General features: G+C 49.5%; 1 protein-coding gene across 4 annotated transcripts in view; it reads right to left on the reverse strand.

The window, feature by feature from the left end:
- Positions 1–15202, reverse strand: part of SLC4A5 (solute carrier family 4 member 5) — a 90507-nt gene that overhangs the window by 30779 nt on the left and 44526 nt on the right. For all 4 annotated transcript variants that reach the window (XM_027855639.1, XM_027855637.1, XM_027855636.1 and 1 more), the window contains exons 7-13: positions 10374–10531; positions 9389–9476; positions 7673–7827; positions 7413–7574; positions 5342–5516; positions 3854–3987; positions 2435–2706 (exon numbers count right to left, since the gene is read on the reverse strand). In XM_027855639.1, the coding sequence (XP_027711440.1) occupies positions 2435–2706; positions 3854–3987; positions 5342–5516; positions 7413–7574; positions 7673–7827; positions 9389–9476; positions 10374–10531 (1144 nt within the window). The remainder of the gene's footprint in view (positions 1–2434; positions 2707–3853; positions 3988–5341; positions 5517–7412; positions 7575–7672; positions 7828–9388; positions 9477–10373; positions 10532–15202) is intronic.

Below are 15202 nucleotides of genomic sequence, written 5' to 3' on the forward strand. Positions count from 1 at the left end.
TTCCTCTGCATCCGTCTCTCCTCCTGCCTGCCTCCCCCACCTCCCTCTGTCTGTCTCTTCCCCTGCTTTCTTCTGTCCCCTGGATCTATGATTTCATCAGTGTTGGGTGCTCCCAGTGAAGGAGTTTCCTCCACAAGGGCAGGTTGGTAATTTGTCTGTAACATCTAGTCTTGGAGAGTTACCCGGGTAACTGAGAGTTTCTGGGAGCTGACAAGGATCACCCACAATTAGCACGTGTTGGAGACGGGGTATAAACCCCTGCCCTTTTCTCTTAATCCTTTTCTTCCCCCTCCTTCCGTGTCTCAGGCCTTTCTGTGGCCCCCAGTGACTCCCCTGGGCCCTGCTTGCAGTACTCCTCGTAATGGTCCGTGAGTTTCCCCACAAGTATTGAAGCAAAGACTGGGGTCTGCTCGTAAATCTTCCCTTCCCCCGTGTCTATATCTCGTTATGTACCTGGTTTTTTACATGTCGTCTCCTCCCCATTAGAATGGAAGCTCCTCCAGGGCAGGGACTATTTGGGCTTTTCTTGGGATCCCCAGCACTTACATGATGTTGGGCATATATCAAGTGATTCATAACTGCTTGTTGACTTGACTTCTCCTTTCTGACTACACCCCTCCTTGCTGAAGCACGTGCTTCCCCAGGCTTTTGTTTTACGGTATCTTTCTTATTCTCCTGCAGCAATGAAAGGGAAGGTATAGAACTGAGGGGAGAATACTCTGGGGTGGCCTTGACTGTGGTCTGTGCCCAACGTGGGCGCAGCTGCTGCTGTGATTTCTATGCCCCTCGGTGCTAAGTGAGCAGTGGAGCGATAATTCTGATAAATCATAGCTCAATGCTTCCACAGCTGAGATTTCTAAGTATAAGGATTATTGTCCTCATCTGACAAATGAGGAAACTGAGGCTTAGAGAGGCCACACCGATCTTGCCACTCCTCACTAACATTTACACAGTGAACAAAGAGGACAAAAGCACTTTCTCTACCTCTGCTCATCTGATCCTCACAATGGCCCCGTGAGGTAGGGGCTACTTTAACTCCCATTTTACAGATGAGGAAACTGAGGCTGAGAAAGATGAGGCAGGACCTAAGTTCAGGTCTCCTGACTCCAAGTCCAGTGCTCCCTTCCAGAGGCTTGTTGCTATAGTTGTGGCTATATACTTAGCACAGTGCCTGGCACGTAGTAGGTACTTAATAAATGTTGATTGAGGAAATGTGATTTGGGGGAAATTAACCCAGACCATCACTCTGTTGTACTCTACACTGGTGCCCAGGTCTCTCAACAAACCATGGAGTCAGTGGATGCCAGGCTAAAAGCATTGTCTGAAGGCCAGCCACTGCCTAAATGTTAGAGCTCTCCAAGGGGCACATGGGCCCCAACAATTAGGGAACTGCTTGTGTGGCCTCCTCTGAGTAATGAGCAACTTCCCCAGAGCCAGACCTTGTTATGGCGCCTTCTGCTTTAAACAATGATGGTCCAACCTAAAAATACCATTTGTGTTTATGAAGGCCCTTACGCCATTTTCTAAAAAAAGCCACATCAAAGTGAGGAGGAAAATACGGACAGTTGGTGGCCAATGTGGCGGAAAGGGTCCAGTTAAGAGGGTTGTTCATGGTTTGCCTTGATACTCACTTGGGTTTGAAAGCAGCCAGATAGGAATGTGCAGCAAAGATAAATAGGGTAGAAATCAGTCACAATAATAAAAAAAGCCACAACTAGAAGGAAAAGTTCCCCAAAGAGAAGAGCGGAGCTCCCCAAAATGACTGAGTTTTACCATCCAGTCAAGTTTTACTGGAGATCTGGAATACAGAGAAACTATGGGGAGGCAAATGGCCCATGAGCTATGAAGGGAGGAATGAGTCTTTGCACAGAGAAACATCCTCATCATTCCCACCCTCCGTCCCCACCGCCATGGGAGGGAGCTGGCATTGTATAGTGGCAAGGACCCTAGACTTGGGATGGCAAGTCTGAGGTTTGCACCTGGCCCTAGAGGCCACTGGAAGGCTCCATGACCCTCAGCAAGTCAGTCATAGAGTTAGACGGAAAGGCGGATTAAGGCCAGCTTGTTCAAACTTTTGCTTTTACAGATGAGGAAACTGAGGCCAGGAGGAGTGAAGAAGCTTGCCCAGCATCATACAGGCAGTAGGCACAGGGCTAGGATTAGAATCTAGGGAGGACCTGTGTTCAAATATAGCTTCAGACACTTGACACTTACTAGCTGTGTGACCCTGGCCAAGTCATTTAACCCCATTGCCTAGCAAAAAACAAAAACAAAACAACAAAACATAGCTCAACTGTGTGCCCTCTGGCCTGTCCCAGGAGCCCCAAGATCAGACCCCCAAGAGCAGCCACCCTTTGGCAGCTGCCAGTGAGGGAGGGAGGATGGGTGAGGAAGGAAAGCTTGGCGGCTCAGCCAAGACTGCTTCATGGGTCACCTGTGTCGGGGGCGACGCATTCGCACTTGTATGTGGTGATGAGGTCAGGATTGAAGTCCATGTTGATGGGGTAGTATATGAAGGCACTGATCATCTTCTTGATGGCATCGTAGATGAAGATGAAGCTGATGAGGGTGGAGAAGCCTTCCTCGGTGAAGCGGGTGATGTACTTGATGATGAAGCTGGCGTCTGTCGCCACCAGGATGAGGCACTGCAGGGCGGAGTGCAGGCCTATCCAGAGGCGGAACTCCATGTAGTCGATGCCGTTACTCCTGGGAAGGGCCAAAGATAAGAGGTCTTGGAGCCTGGAGCCAGCACGCAGGGGGCCAAAGGCCTGAATGTTAAAAAGACTGTCCCAGTCTCTACCGACTGATCACTGCTTGCCTCACCGTGGCACCAGCTAGACTGGGAGACGTTGGTAGAATGGTGATGGGGAGTAGGGGAGGTACCTAGGTACTTTGCCTGAGACTCTGAGAATTCTGGGGAGAGGAGAGTAGGGAGATAGAGGGGAGGGCTATATGAGGTGACCTAAAAGATGAGCATCATCATCATTCTATTCTTCATAAAGGCAGTGAGGTGGTGCAGTGGATAGAACACTAGACCCAGAGTCAGGAAGACCTGAGTTCAAATCCAGACTCAGCCACTTACTAACTGGGTGACACTGGGCAATTCAGTTAACCTCTCTTTGCCTCAGTCTCCTTATCTGTAAAATGGGGATAAAAATAGCCCCTTCTCAAAGTTGTTGTGAGGCTCAAATGTGATGATAATTACAAAACACTTAGCACAGTGCCTGGCACATAGTAAGTGCAACATGAATGTTAGCTATTATTGTAATTATTATAAACAAGCAGAGAGGGAAAAGGCTACTGAAACATAGGATTTTCTCACTGGGAGCCCAGGGACATGGGCTTATACCTGTTGTTAACTTGGGGCCTGATTTGGTTTTGGTATTTTCACAAGGACAGAGACTGGGCCCATGATTTCATTGTTATAGGGACTCCTGGGTGAGGAAACTCTCTCCACCAGTGCAGGTTGGCACCTCAGCACCTGAAGTCTCCACCCTCAAGTTGCCTTGAGGGTGGAGGAGTCACCTGATTGTCACCGAGTCAACCGGCTTGGATATGTCAGAGACAGAACCTTAACCCAGGTCTTTGGGCTTCAAAGCCAACTTTCTCTTTCCTCTCTGTGCATTCTTCACATTTTCATAATATGATACAATCTTAAGGGTTGGAAGGAAATTCGGCGCGCATTCAGTCAGACGTTTTGCCTCTTCTTTGGTATCCCTAGCAAATAGCCACCCAGCTTCTGTTTGTAGTCTGTGCTTTCATGGGGGGGGGGGACCCAGCCCTTGGCCCGTGGCCCCTTCCTGCACTGGGGTCCCTTGGCAGACTCCAAGGCCGCCAAGATGCCTGTACCTACTTGCTGAAGTCGAACAGGAGCTTTTCGAAGATCAGAATGGGCCCAGTGCTGCTGAGAATGATGAGGGGCTGTCCAGCAAAGAAACAAAACAAGGAGCCGGCCATCGCAGTGCCCAGGAAGCTCTCCATCACGCCCTGGGGGGGGGGGCAGACAAGGGAGGGGGGTCAGTGATGTCGAGCAAAAACATGGTTTCCTGGCTTTTTCTCCTTTTCTTACAGTGTCCCCCAGTCCTAGTTCCCTACTTTCTAATGTTCCCTCCTAATCCCTAATGTTCATTCCCCTCCTAGCCCACTGCTCCTGGCTCTTGGGCCTTTAAATCAGGTTATCTCATCCCGGAGCTTGCCTCAGCACCTGGGGCCTCCTGGCCCTGGAACATCCCACCCTCCCTGGAGCCACTGCCGAAGTTACACATCAAAGCTTGGTTTATGGTTTGGTTCATCTCTAGACTTAAGAGAGGGAAAAACTTAATTATACAAATTAAACTTCAAAGTGAGTGTGTCTCGCTTACAAATCTTCGGTGGAGGGGAGGGGAGAACATTCCATTTCTCAGCATGCCCTGCCTGAGGCCTTCTACACCTGGAACATCCGTCTGTAGGGCCCATCCCTTTTCCCATTGGGACCTTCTTCCCATTTTGTGGAAGGGCCCAGGCTGGCCCTCATTACCTTCCTGGCCCCCTCTTGACTTCTGGAATCCAAACCTTGCCCCCACACTAGGTCCCTCCTCACCCTTCCCCTTTTTAATTTCCTTCTGTGTGTTGTTTTCAAAAACCCCATTAGAATGTAAGCTCTTAGAGGGCAGGGGCTGTCTTTCTGTGCCTAGCACCTAATAAGCAATAAATGCTTCTTTCCTGCCTTCCCTATCTACTTTTTTCTCTCTTAACTTACCATAATCATTTCACCTAACCTGGAAACCCCCACAAAAAAAAGCTCTGGACTTTGATGTACCAGAATCCCTTCCAGCCTGATCACTGCGGCGGGAGCCAGCGCTGAAGAGAGAGTGGTAGCAGCTAAGACTTGGGAACGAACTCCTTTGTTTGAGTGTCTGTGACTGAACCCAGCTTTTCTCCAGGAAGCCCTGCATTATAGTCATGAAACTGTGTTCCAAAATCCTGCCAAGTCCTAAGGATTCTAGATTAGCTTAGATCTAACAGAGGTCTGGGCTGAGACTGAGCTGTGATCTGTAATGTCTGAACGTCACGGGGAAAAGTGACCACATTGTACCTTTATGTGTAGGTAACATCTCTGTAGATGACGTTATTTAAGTTCAGTCATTTGAACAAAGTCCTATCATTGTGATTAAAAATGGGAAATTCACAGTTGTGATCTGGCTCTCTGCTGAAATATTAGCCGTGTGGTTTAGAGCACGTGGCCACTTGGTGGTGGTGTCCTCTCCTTAGGCTCAGCTCTGTCCAGTGATGGAGCTGGACACTACACGCTTGGAGATACAAATCCGGTGACCTCTGCTCGTGTCACCTTACTCAGGAATACCTGGTAATTGTCTGTGGCATCCCCCAGAAGCCCGCCAAAGGTGATGGCATTGGTGATACAGCCGAGGTAGATGAAGAGGATGGCGGAGATGGACTGGATGTGGAATCCTTCATAGAAGTCACTTGGGAACCAGGGCAGCTTCCTCTTAATATCCAGGCACAGGCCCCCGAAAAACCTGTTCAATACAGAAGGGAGACATCTTTGTAGTTGGGAACCCAGGCTCTAAGGAGAGTGGAAGTTCCCTGAGGGAAAGGGGAGATTGCTGGCTTTGTCTTTCACTCTATGGTGCCTGATCTTAGTGAAGGACTTCACAAATCGGTTTGTATACATGACAACATAATCAAACTTTGCCTGTTGGAGATGCTTAATAAATACTTGTTGAGTTGAAACTGGTGGATTGGGGTCCAGGTAGTTAGCTGGTCGGTGGTGGGGAACAAACATTTATTAAACACCTACTATGTGCCAGGCATTGTGTTAAGCATTTTACAAGTATCTCATTTGATCCTCCCAGCGACCCTGGGAGGTGGGTGCTATTATCACCTCCATTTTACAGATGATGAAATCGAGGCAGATAGCAGTTACGTGACTTGCCCAGGTTACACATCTAGTAAGTGTCTGAGGCCAGGTTGGATCTCAGGTCTTCCTGATTCCAGGACCAGAACTCTCTCTACTGTTGCCACCAGGTGCCTCAGTAAATAAGAAAATTAACATTGAGAACTGAATACTACCACCCCCCACCCCAGCCCCTAGGCAGAATCAGAGCCCAGGTAGATAGGCAGAACTAGAGACAAAGGAGGGAACTGCTAGAGTCCCAAAGACTATGGAGGGTGTGGGACGGGGGAGAAGGCGATTAGATCCAGGGCACTCAGCACTCTAGGCGAGTCTTTGTTGAGACTGCAAGGTTGCATCACCCATACTAGAAAAGGCAGTATGTGAGGAGACTAATCCCTCATTCCAAGGTACATGAAAATCTGAGGGATCCGAGGACTTAGAATCTGAGAGACTTCTTATTCCCAAGGTCATGGTGGACGTTTAGTTGGGTTGTCCTGCTGAAGGACGTAGAAATAGCCAAATTTTTGACGGAAATTCTGGGCAGAGTGGCGAAGGTGATGGATTAGAAATCTACTGGGGTCTCCCTGCCCAGTGCTGACTTCAGGGTTGTTCTGCAATAATTATCAGCATTACAAAAGGCTTTCTCAATGGACAGAAGATGTCTTTAGGCTTTTCAAGGGCTGCAACTGGGTTTCTTGACTTCACAGAATTTCATAGCTAGAGAGGACTTCCGAGACCATCTCGTTCCATCCATATTGGATGAGACAGGAATCCTCTTTGCCAAATTCCCTGCTAAATAGTCCTTTGGCCTCTGCTTGAAGACTTCTAGTGATGGGGAGCTCACTACTTTAAAAGGCACCCCATTCCCCTTTTGGACCGCTGTACTTGTTATAAAGGTTTTCCTTAAGTCAAGCCTCAATCTGTAGTTCTGAAATTTTTACCCAAAGCACCAGGTTTTGTTCACTGGGGCCAAGCAGAATGTGTGCAATTCCTCCTCCATGTGAAAATTCGTCAGTACATTTCAATACAGCTGCCACATCTGTCCTAAGTGCCCAGCAAAGCGTTGAGCCCAAAAGAGATACTAATTATCTGCTGATTTAGTGATTCCCAGTTAGTGCTTTGGAAACAGGGTCACATCCACATACCTAGAGAGTCATAGTACTTAAGGTTGGGGTGATCTTTGGACTCATTGAGTCTTGTTGCTTCATTTTACAGAGTAGGAAACTGAGGCCCAGAAAGGCTCTAATGGTCCCATGGACAGCAAATACTATAGGGAAGATTCAAACCCAGATTCTCTTACTACACATCCAAAGAGTGGCTGTCCAGCCCAACAACTGTCCAGCAAAGTATCAATGATGTAAGGGTAAGTAAGGTTGCTGTAGTAAATGAATCCACTCTAGGATGATTTTGGAGGCTGGTGATGGGGACAGAGCCGGTGCCCACAGAGCTTGGGGTGTAATAAGGGGAGAGAATAGGGTAGGAAGAGTAGAGAAAATGAAGGCACAGCTCTGGATTGTACCTTCCTGTCCAGATGAGCTCTTCTCCAATTTCATGCACAGCTGGCATCTCGCCATCTTCACCACCACCATCTGCCCCACCTCCTCCTCCAGCCCCAGCCCCAGCTCCGCCTCCCACGGATCCATTCATCTGTCCCAGCTCGTTCAGAGAGAATACGGACTTCCTGCAAAGAGGAGGTGGGTGAGAAAGATGCCAGGGTTCTGTCTGTGCCTGGCTCACCCTGCCCGGGATCCCCTCCTGGCCCCCAGGATCCTCTCCTACCTCTTGTCAGCAGAAGGCACTTTCTTTGGGGGCTCGATCCGGATATTTGGGTCCCACTCTCCAGGGGGAAGGACAATCACCTCGTCCAGGAATTCGTCAATGCCAGCAATCAGGTCATCTCGGTTTCGGGCTTTGTAGGCCACATCACTAAAAAGCTGGAGCCAAAAGTGGGAGGGGAAGACACAAGCGTGGCCGGACTTTGAGGCCGCCTGAGGACCAGTGTGGGCTCTGGCTAAAGGTCGCAGAAGCACAGCCCTTTGGGTTTAGGTTTCCACCTTGGACTCTGCCCTTTGGGGGGAGTGCTCAGCTCTCAATGGCACAAATCTCTTCTTCTTAATTGTTATTAGGGAGGCCAAGGTTGTGTAAAGAGTTCTGGTTTTTAGAATAAAAAGATCACAGTGCTAGTTCAGGCTCAGCCGTCTGTGTGTCCGTGAGCCAATCACCCAATCTCACTGGGCCTCAGTTTCCCTATCTGTAAAACGAGGAGGTTGGTCTAAGAGGTCCAAGGTCCCTGCAGACCCGACAAATCCTGTTTCTGGGCAGGGCTCTCATAGTACTGTATTATTAGCCAATGGCCCTTTGATCAGCGTGGGCTCTTCCTGTGCTCTGGAAGGAATAGTCATGCTTACCTCCCCATTCCCTTCTCTAGACTCTCCTTAGCTCAGGTCCTCATCACCTCTTGCCAGGACCCAGCTGACCTTGTCTCCAGTTCTAGAAGGCTCTCCCTCCTCATCTTTGACTCGGGGTTTCCCTGGATCCTTCCTTCAAGACTGAACTCAAAACCACCTACTGCCTTTTCCCATTCTCCTAGCCGCTAGTTGCTTACTCTCTAATGTTACCTAGGTGGCGCCATAGTGCACACAGTGCCAGACCTGGACTTAGAAGGTCTGAGTTCAAATCCGGCCTCAAATACTCACTAGCTGAGTGACCCTGGGCTCCCTATGCCAGCAGGATCAAATAGGAACACTTAGCCTGGAGTTGGTGCCTTCGTGTTCCAGATAAATAGGACCTCTCTCTTTCTAGCCCGTGCTAGAAGGGCTTTCTAACCCTTCTTCCAAGGAGCAGCTCACTGGCTGCTGCCTCGCCCACAAAGCCTGGCCTGATCTCCAGGATAGCTCTCTCAGCGTCTCACCGGGATGTTTCCTCTTCATCAATCACTTTCTATTCCTATTTTATCTTTTTTATTATGGGAGACTATTACTTGAGATTATACTTTTTTGTAGAGACGCGCTCTCTTCCTTCCCTGCCATTTTGACTTCAAGCAACTTGTTGGCAGGCTTGGTTTTTAGTCCTTGGGTCCCCAGTACTTAGTGCCGGGCCTTGCTTGTATAGCTTGTAGGCTTGTGTAGCTCTGAGCTCCCTGCGGGCCTGTGTAGCTCTGAGCTCCCTGCAGCCTTGTATAGCTCTGAGCTCCCTGCAGCCTTGTATAGCTCTGAGCTCCCTGCAGGCTTGTGGGCGGGGCTCAGACTTAGCCTTGGCAGATTATCACTGGAGATGATTTATAGCTTTCAGACCTTTGGCCTCTGTGGCTTCCAGCCTCCCCTCTTTCCCTTGTTTAGTTACTAGCTCTGGCCCCATCCTCCACAGGCCCGGCTCTCTCTGACTGCTCTGGCCTTCGGTTCTGGCTCAGGGGTCCCTGTCCCCAGCTCTCCCTCCAGCCTGGAGAGTTATCTCTGGCATGACACCAGAAGCATCCAAGGGGGCCGGGCTACTTACATCGTCGACCATGAGGGTTGCTATGGCCCGGCCGATTTCATTGTAGGACTTGGCTTTCCCGTGAGGGCCTAGTAGGATGAACAGGAATCTGGGAAGAAGACACAGAGGGGGGATAAAGCTCACATGACCGTACTTTTCCATGGACAAAACACTTTCTCAACAGTAGACGGTGCCTGGTTTTTTGTTCCCATTTTGCAGATGAGGAAGAGGAAGAATAAGGAGGGAGTGGAGATGTCTCGGACAGAGGAATGTCTTTTCTTAAAATCTTATGATGCTTCAGCTGACTCTCTCTGTCTTTTAAAATCTATGTGTGTTTAGGACTAGAGTCTGGACTTCTGATTACAATGGTATAGGGAACTCTATGTGAGCAAACGCTCTCCACTAATGCAGGTGGGAACTTTATCTGCAACTTAGTCTTAGAGAGGTTAACTTCAAGGTTAAGTGACTTGCCCAGAGCCTCACAGCCACTCTGTGCTCAAGGCAGGACTTGAACCCAGCCCTCAGGTCAGCTCTCTCTTCACTACACTATGTATGTACGACTGCTGCCTGTGTGTTCAGAGAAAGAAAGTGACATTTGATTCCAGCCTCATCTCTGAGCTCTTTTTTCTCCAATCCTTTTCTCTCTCCTTGACCTCCCCAGGTCCGGCCCACCTGACCAGTTTCCTTCAGGCGCCTCAGTGCTCTTCCACTTTCCCTGCTGGGTCTGTTCTGAGATACTGAGAAGACAGTGGCCCCCTGCACTTCCCAAGCCCGAAGGCACCTGGGCCTCCCTTCTCATCACAGCTGGTGTTCCTTTATTCGTCCTCCTTATGGAACGGATCATAAAATCTAGATCTGGGAGGGACCCTGGAGGTCATCCTGTCTGACCTCCTCATTTTACAGAGATGGAAACTGAGGCCCAAGGATGTTAAAGAGCTTCCTATGTTGACGACTTGACTGACTGGCTACCCCACCACTGCGAGGATTGGCTTCCGTGACCTCTCACCTAGTGGGCACAGGCACCTCGGTCACACCTCCCAGCATGGTGGACTGGATGAGACGCACAAAAGCAACAAAAGGTTGGTCCAAGAAGTCGACCTCTCCCACCAACACGTTGGAAGCTTCCGAGTCCTTGGGAATCTTCTTCATGAATTTGTTTTTCAGCTGTTTTGGGGGAGATAAGACAAGAAGCACAACATTTCACTTTCCACCCATGATGCCTCACCTTAGCCTTCACCATCACCACAGGGGCATTGAGCCACTGCCCGGCTGCTGAATCCTGTATTCTAACTCCCTGGCCACAGTCTCCCGTCCATCCCCTCTCCTTATTCCTTCCCTCCTATTGTCCCTGCTTGGGCCTTCACTGTGACTTCTGGCTGCTCCGCCATCTTGACTTTCCTGTCCATCAGTCGCATTCTGGTTTCACGCGCCACCCTATTCACAGTTGCTCAGTTCTTTGTTCCTGTTCCCAGGCAGCTGAAGGCTCAGTTGATGTGATTTACCTGTGTAAAGCCCTCCCTCATCCCCCTTGGTGTAATCTCCCTCCTCAAAATTTCTAGCATTTACCTCTCTGGATAATGTTGTATGCCCCAAGTAGCTGGATGGGTGGACAATGCATTTATTGAGCATTCACTGTGAGCCAGCCATTGGTGAGGGCTGGGGATGCAAGCACAAGAAGACCAGATGGTCCTTGCCCCCTGGGGGCCTTCTCTCTAACAATGGAAGAAGGCACACAAAGGGGTGTAGAATAAAAGCCCCTGGAAGGACAGGATCCATTTTGTTTTCACATTGGCACTCTAGCACCAAGCCAGGGTCCTAAACGAATTAAATGAATTTCCCTGAATTGCCACTACTCCCTGCTGTTTTGCCTTAGGTGGAGGTGGGGGAGGGAGGAGTGGAGGTAGGAGGAATGGCCCAGGAGCTTCATCTGGAACAAGCTAACCTTGGCTCACAGACTGGATTCTGCTCCACCCGGGCCCTTTGGCCGATTCGTGGTTTTACTGAAGCAGTCGATGGGCCAGCTGCCTGGTTGGCATCAGAATCCACGCATCAACACGAGGAAGGGCCCTTCGGGGGAGGCAGCTTGGAGGAGATGAGGAACGATGCCAGGGCAGTCTCAGTGCCGACAGGGCTCAGAGCAAACAAAGGTAGGCATCGCTAAACATTCAGTGTCCCTGAAAATCTCTCTGTGGTGAGTGTAGCCGGTCGCCTGAGCAACAACCTTCTTTAGGGCTCAGGGCTGGCATTTCAGGTGTCACCCCTTTCTGCTGTGATCTCGGACACCGGCCTCCTCACCGTTGCCTCCACAAGACCCGCCGTCTCCTGACTCTGGGTATTGTCACTGGCTGGCCCCCTCCCTAGAATCATCCCCCTCCCCATCTCTGCCTCCTGGCTTCTTTCAGGTTCCAGCTAAAATCAGTGGGGTTAAGTGACTTGCCCAGGGTCACACAGCTAGTAAGTGTTATGTGTCTGAGGCCGGATTTGAACTTAGTCCTGCTGAATCCAGGGCCGGTGTTCTATCCACTGCAGCGCCACCTAGCTGCTCCTAAAATCCCACCTTCTAAAAGAAGCCTCTTCCTGCCCCCTGACACCAGTGCCTGACTGGTTACCTCCAACTTGTCCTGTTTTGTACCCAGGTGTTTTCATGTTGCCTCCCCCACTAGACTATAAGCTCCTTGAGGGCAGGGACAATCTTTTGCCTTTGTTTGTATCCCCAGCATTTAGCACTGTGCCTGGCACATAGAAGGCACTTAATAAATGCTTATTGACAGACTGGCAGTTACTCAGGGTCTAGCCCGGTGAGGGATGGGAAAGGACAAAAGTCAATGGCAGGAGCTGACCGGGGAGGGAGGAAGGCTGCAGTCACCGGCTCCTAAGAATAAAAAGGGGCAGAGGACTGGAGGTCACAGGATCATGGGTTTGGAACTGGAGGGACCTTATGTCATTGAGCGTCACCTCCTCATCCGGCAGATGAGGGAGCTGAGGCTCAGAGAGGCCACAAGGCAGCAGGGGGGTACAGGGGTAGAGTGCTGGGTCTGGAGTACAGAGGACCTGAGTTCGAATCTAGCCTCAGACACTTATTAGTCATGTGACCATGGGCAAGTCACTTAGATTGTCTGCCTCAGTTTCCTCATCTCTACAATGGGATCTACCTTCAAGGGCTGAATGAGGACCAAAGGAGGTAACGTGTAAAGAGCTTTGTAAACCTCATAGTACTATATTGAGGCTAGCTGTTAAAGCCAGGATTTGAATACATGTCTTCCTAACTGCAGATCCAGTTCCCTCTCCACCATACCACACTGGCTCTCAGTGCTCATGCTCTCCCACCTATGAACTTCCCTAGACCCTCCATGGAATTTCAGTGAATGAGGAATGACGAAGATGAACCTAACTTACATTTCCATAGTCTTCTGGTTTATAAAGAGCTTTTCTCACAACAGCTCCACTAAGAGAGTATTGGTCAGAATCATTAACCCCATGGACAAAACCAAGGTTTGGCATTTTGCCCAAAGGAGTCCGGCTAGTAAGTGTCAAAACTGGGAAAATGCTATAGGATAAAACCAGAACAAACAGCTTGGAGGCTGCAAACACTCCTTCCCTCATCCCTGTGGCCTCTGAGGGCTGCTCTAGAAGGTGCATCATTTCATCATCCCCTTCCCTCGCAGCATCCCTACCATCTAGTCTCTGAGAAAACTGTAGTGGAAAGAACATTGGATTGTGTGTCTGGAGACCTGGGTTCAAATCCCAGCTATGCCTCTTACTGGCTGTCTTGGGCAATCATTTCACCAGTGTTACCATGAAAAGTGGAGCTGAGAGACCTGGCTGTTTGTGTCTTGACTGGCCCTCTTACCTCTGTCACCTTGGGCTCATCATATCCAAACAAAAATGAGAGGGGTTGAACCAAAATGGACTCTGAGGTCTCCTTCAGCTCAGAATTCTATGAACCTGTCTGCCTTTGTTTCCTCATTTGCAAAATAGGGCTATTAATCATCGCCCCACCTTGTTGGCAAAGCTGTGATGAGAATTAAGTGGGGGGACTGCGAAGGACCATGTAGACCCTAAAACCCACCATCATTACCAACACCACCACTGGCAACCCAAGGGGCCACTGGACCCAGTGGCAATCTGGGTCCCCACCTGACCATGACACAGGAAGCTGGTAGAGAGGGCTTGATTGTGATGGTCTTAGGGAAAAAGTGTTAGTGGGCTGCTTCCTGGGGTGCTTATGAAAGACTTTGCAGAGTCTTGACCTATTATTTCATTAGGGGGGTGTGCAGTAGGAGGGTGGGAGAATCTCCTTCCTCTGGTGAAAACTGGCAAATCACCTGTTTTTTGATAGTTGTCTGGGAACTGAGATGTTAAATGATTTTCTAGGGTTCCAGATAGCTAGCAACTGACTTCACTTCTGCCTACCTCAGTTTCCTTATCTGGAAAAGGATGGGGTTAGACTAGATGACCTCCAAAAGCCCCTTCCAGGTCTGAATCTATGATTCTGAAACAGTTTCTCCTAAGAACCCCTGCTAGAGAATGCTCCTTTAGCCCAGCTCATTGTATGTACTTGTAAGCTGATAATTGCATTTTGAAGAATCACGGTATTTAGAGTTAGAAGGCGTCTAGACCTACCCGTACCCGAAAGGAATCCTCACCATAATACACCCATCAAGCGGCCCTCCAGTCTCTGCTCAGAGACCCCCGGGGAGGGGGATCCTACCTCTGGGGGTAGCTTGATTCACTTTTGCATAGCTCTGTTGTTGGGGATTTTCCTAATGTCAAATATAACCCTGTGTCTCTAAAAACTGTTACTTAGACATATCCCCAAATTCAAGCTTTTATTTGATTCACACCTGCATCCCTCTCCAACGAGTACCACATTATTAAGCTTTCTCCTCCAATAAATGCTTTGTTGCAGCCGGTTTCTCTCGTGACCACCAGGGGGTGCTGAGAAACCTAACTCAAGCATCATCTCAGGCGTCCCAGCCGGCTAGATTTGGTACCTGGTACAACATCTTTGCATCTCTAGCTCTGCTCACTTCTTTCCTCTCCTGTTCACGGACTTGAGCGCCTCCCACTGCTTCCAGGCTGAATTTCCCCATGTTTTTTCATACCTCGATGTCTCCCCATCTAAAGGCATGACCATAGCTCCCATTTGGGGGCTCCAGCACCTTGGGAATGAAGTCTGTCTGCCCATTTCCTCCGCTTCCTCCCAACAGGCCACAGGAGGGGGACTTTCTGGCTGTGTGACTTGAAGGGGCAGCCATTCCTCAAAACCCAGAATTTCAACTCCAGCCACAGTTGAAAGGACTCTGAGAGTCCCACCACATTTCACTCTCCCTCTGGGGAATAGGAGTGTCCTCTAGGCATCTCAGAGGCATCTGAATTGATATTATTTTACTGGACTGGCTAGAATTGTGGGACTGAGACCTGGGTGGGATCTGGACGATCAGGGAGTCTACCCTCTTTATTTTATAGAGAAGGAAACAGAGGCCAGAAGAAGGCAGGGGATTTGTTCGAGGTCCCACAGGCAGTAAGAAACAGGGTTGGGACTTGATCCCAGGTCTTCTCCTTCCAAAGCCAGGGCTCTTTCCCCACCGCCTCCCCAAGCAGTCGCCCCCACCCTGGAGAGTTCTTTTTCCTCTGTTCTATCTATTTGTAATTAAATTCCCAGATTAAATCTGACTTCCTGAAATCTTCTCTGTTTATTCTTCCCCTCCCCTTTTTGTGCTATATGCTCAAATATTCTGAAGCAATTACGATCTCATTATTTCAGATATTTCCTCCAGTGACGCGGATGTTGGCCCATCCTGTGTGACTCTCCATCATGTCCTCTCTTAAGGT

The sequence above is a fragment of the Vombatus ursinus genome, unplaced genomic scaffold, assembly GCF_900497805.2.
Source record: "Vombatus ursinus unplaced genomic scaffold, bare-nosed wombat genome assembly UNPS02010980.1, whole genome shotgun sequence".
NCBI lineage: Eukaryota > Metazoa > Chordata > Mammalia > Diprotodontia > Vombatidae > Vombatus > Vombatus ursinus.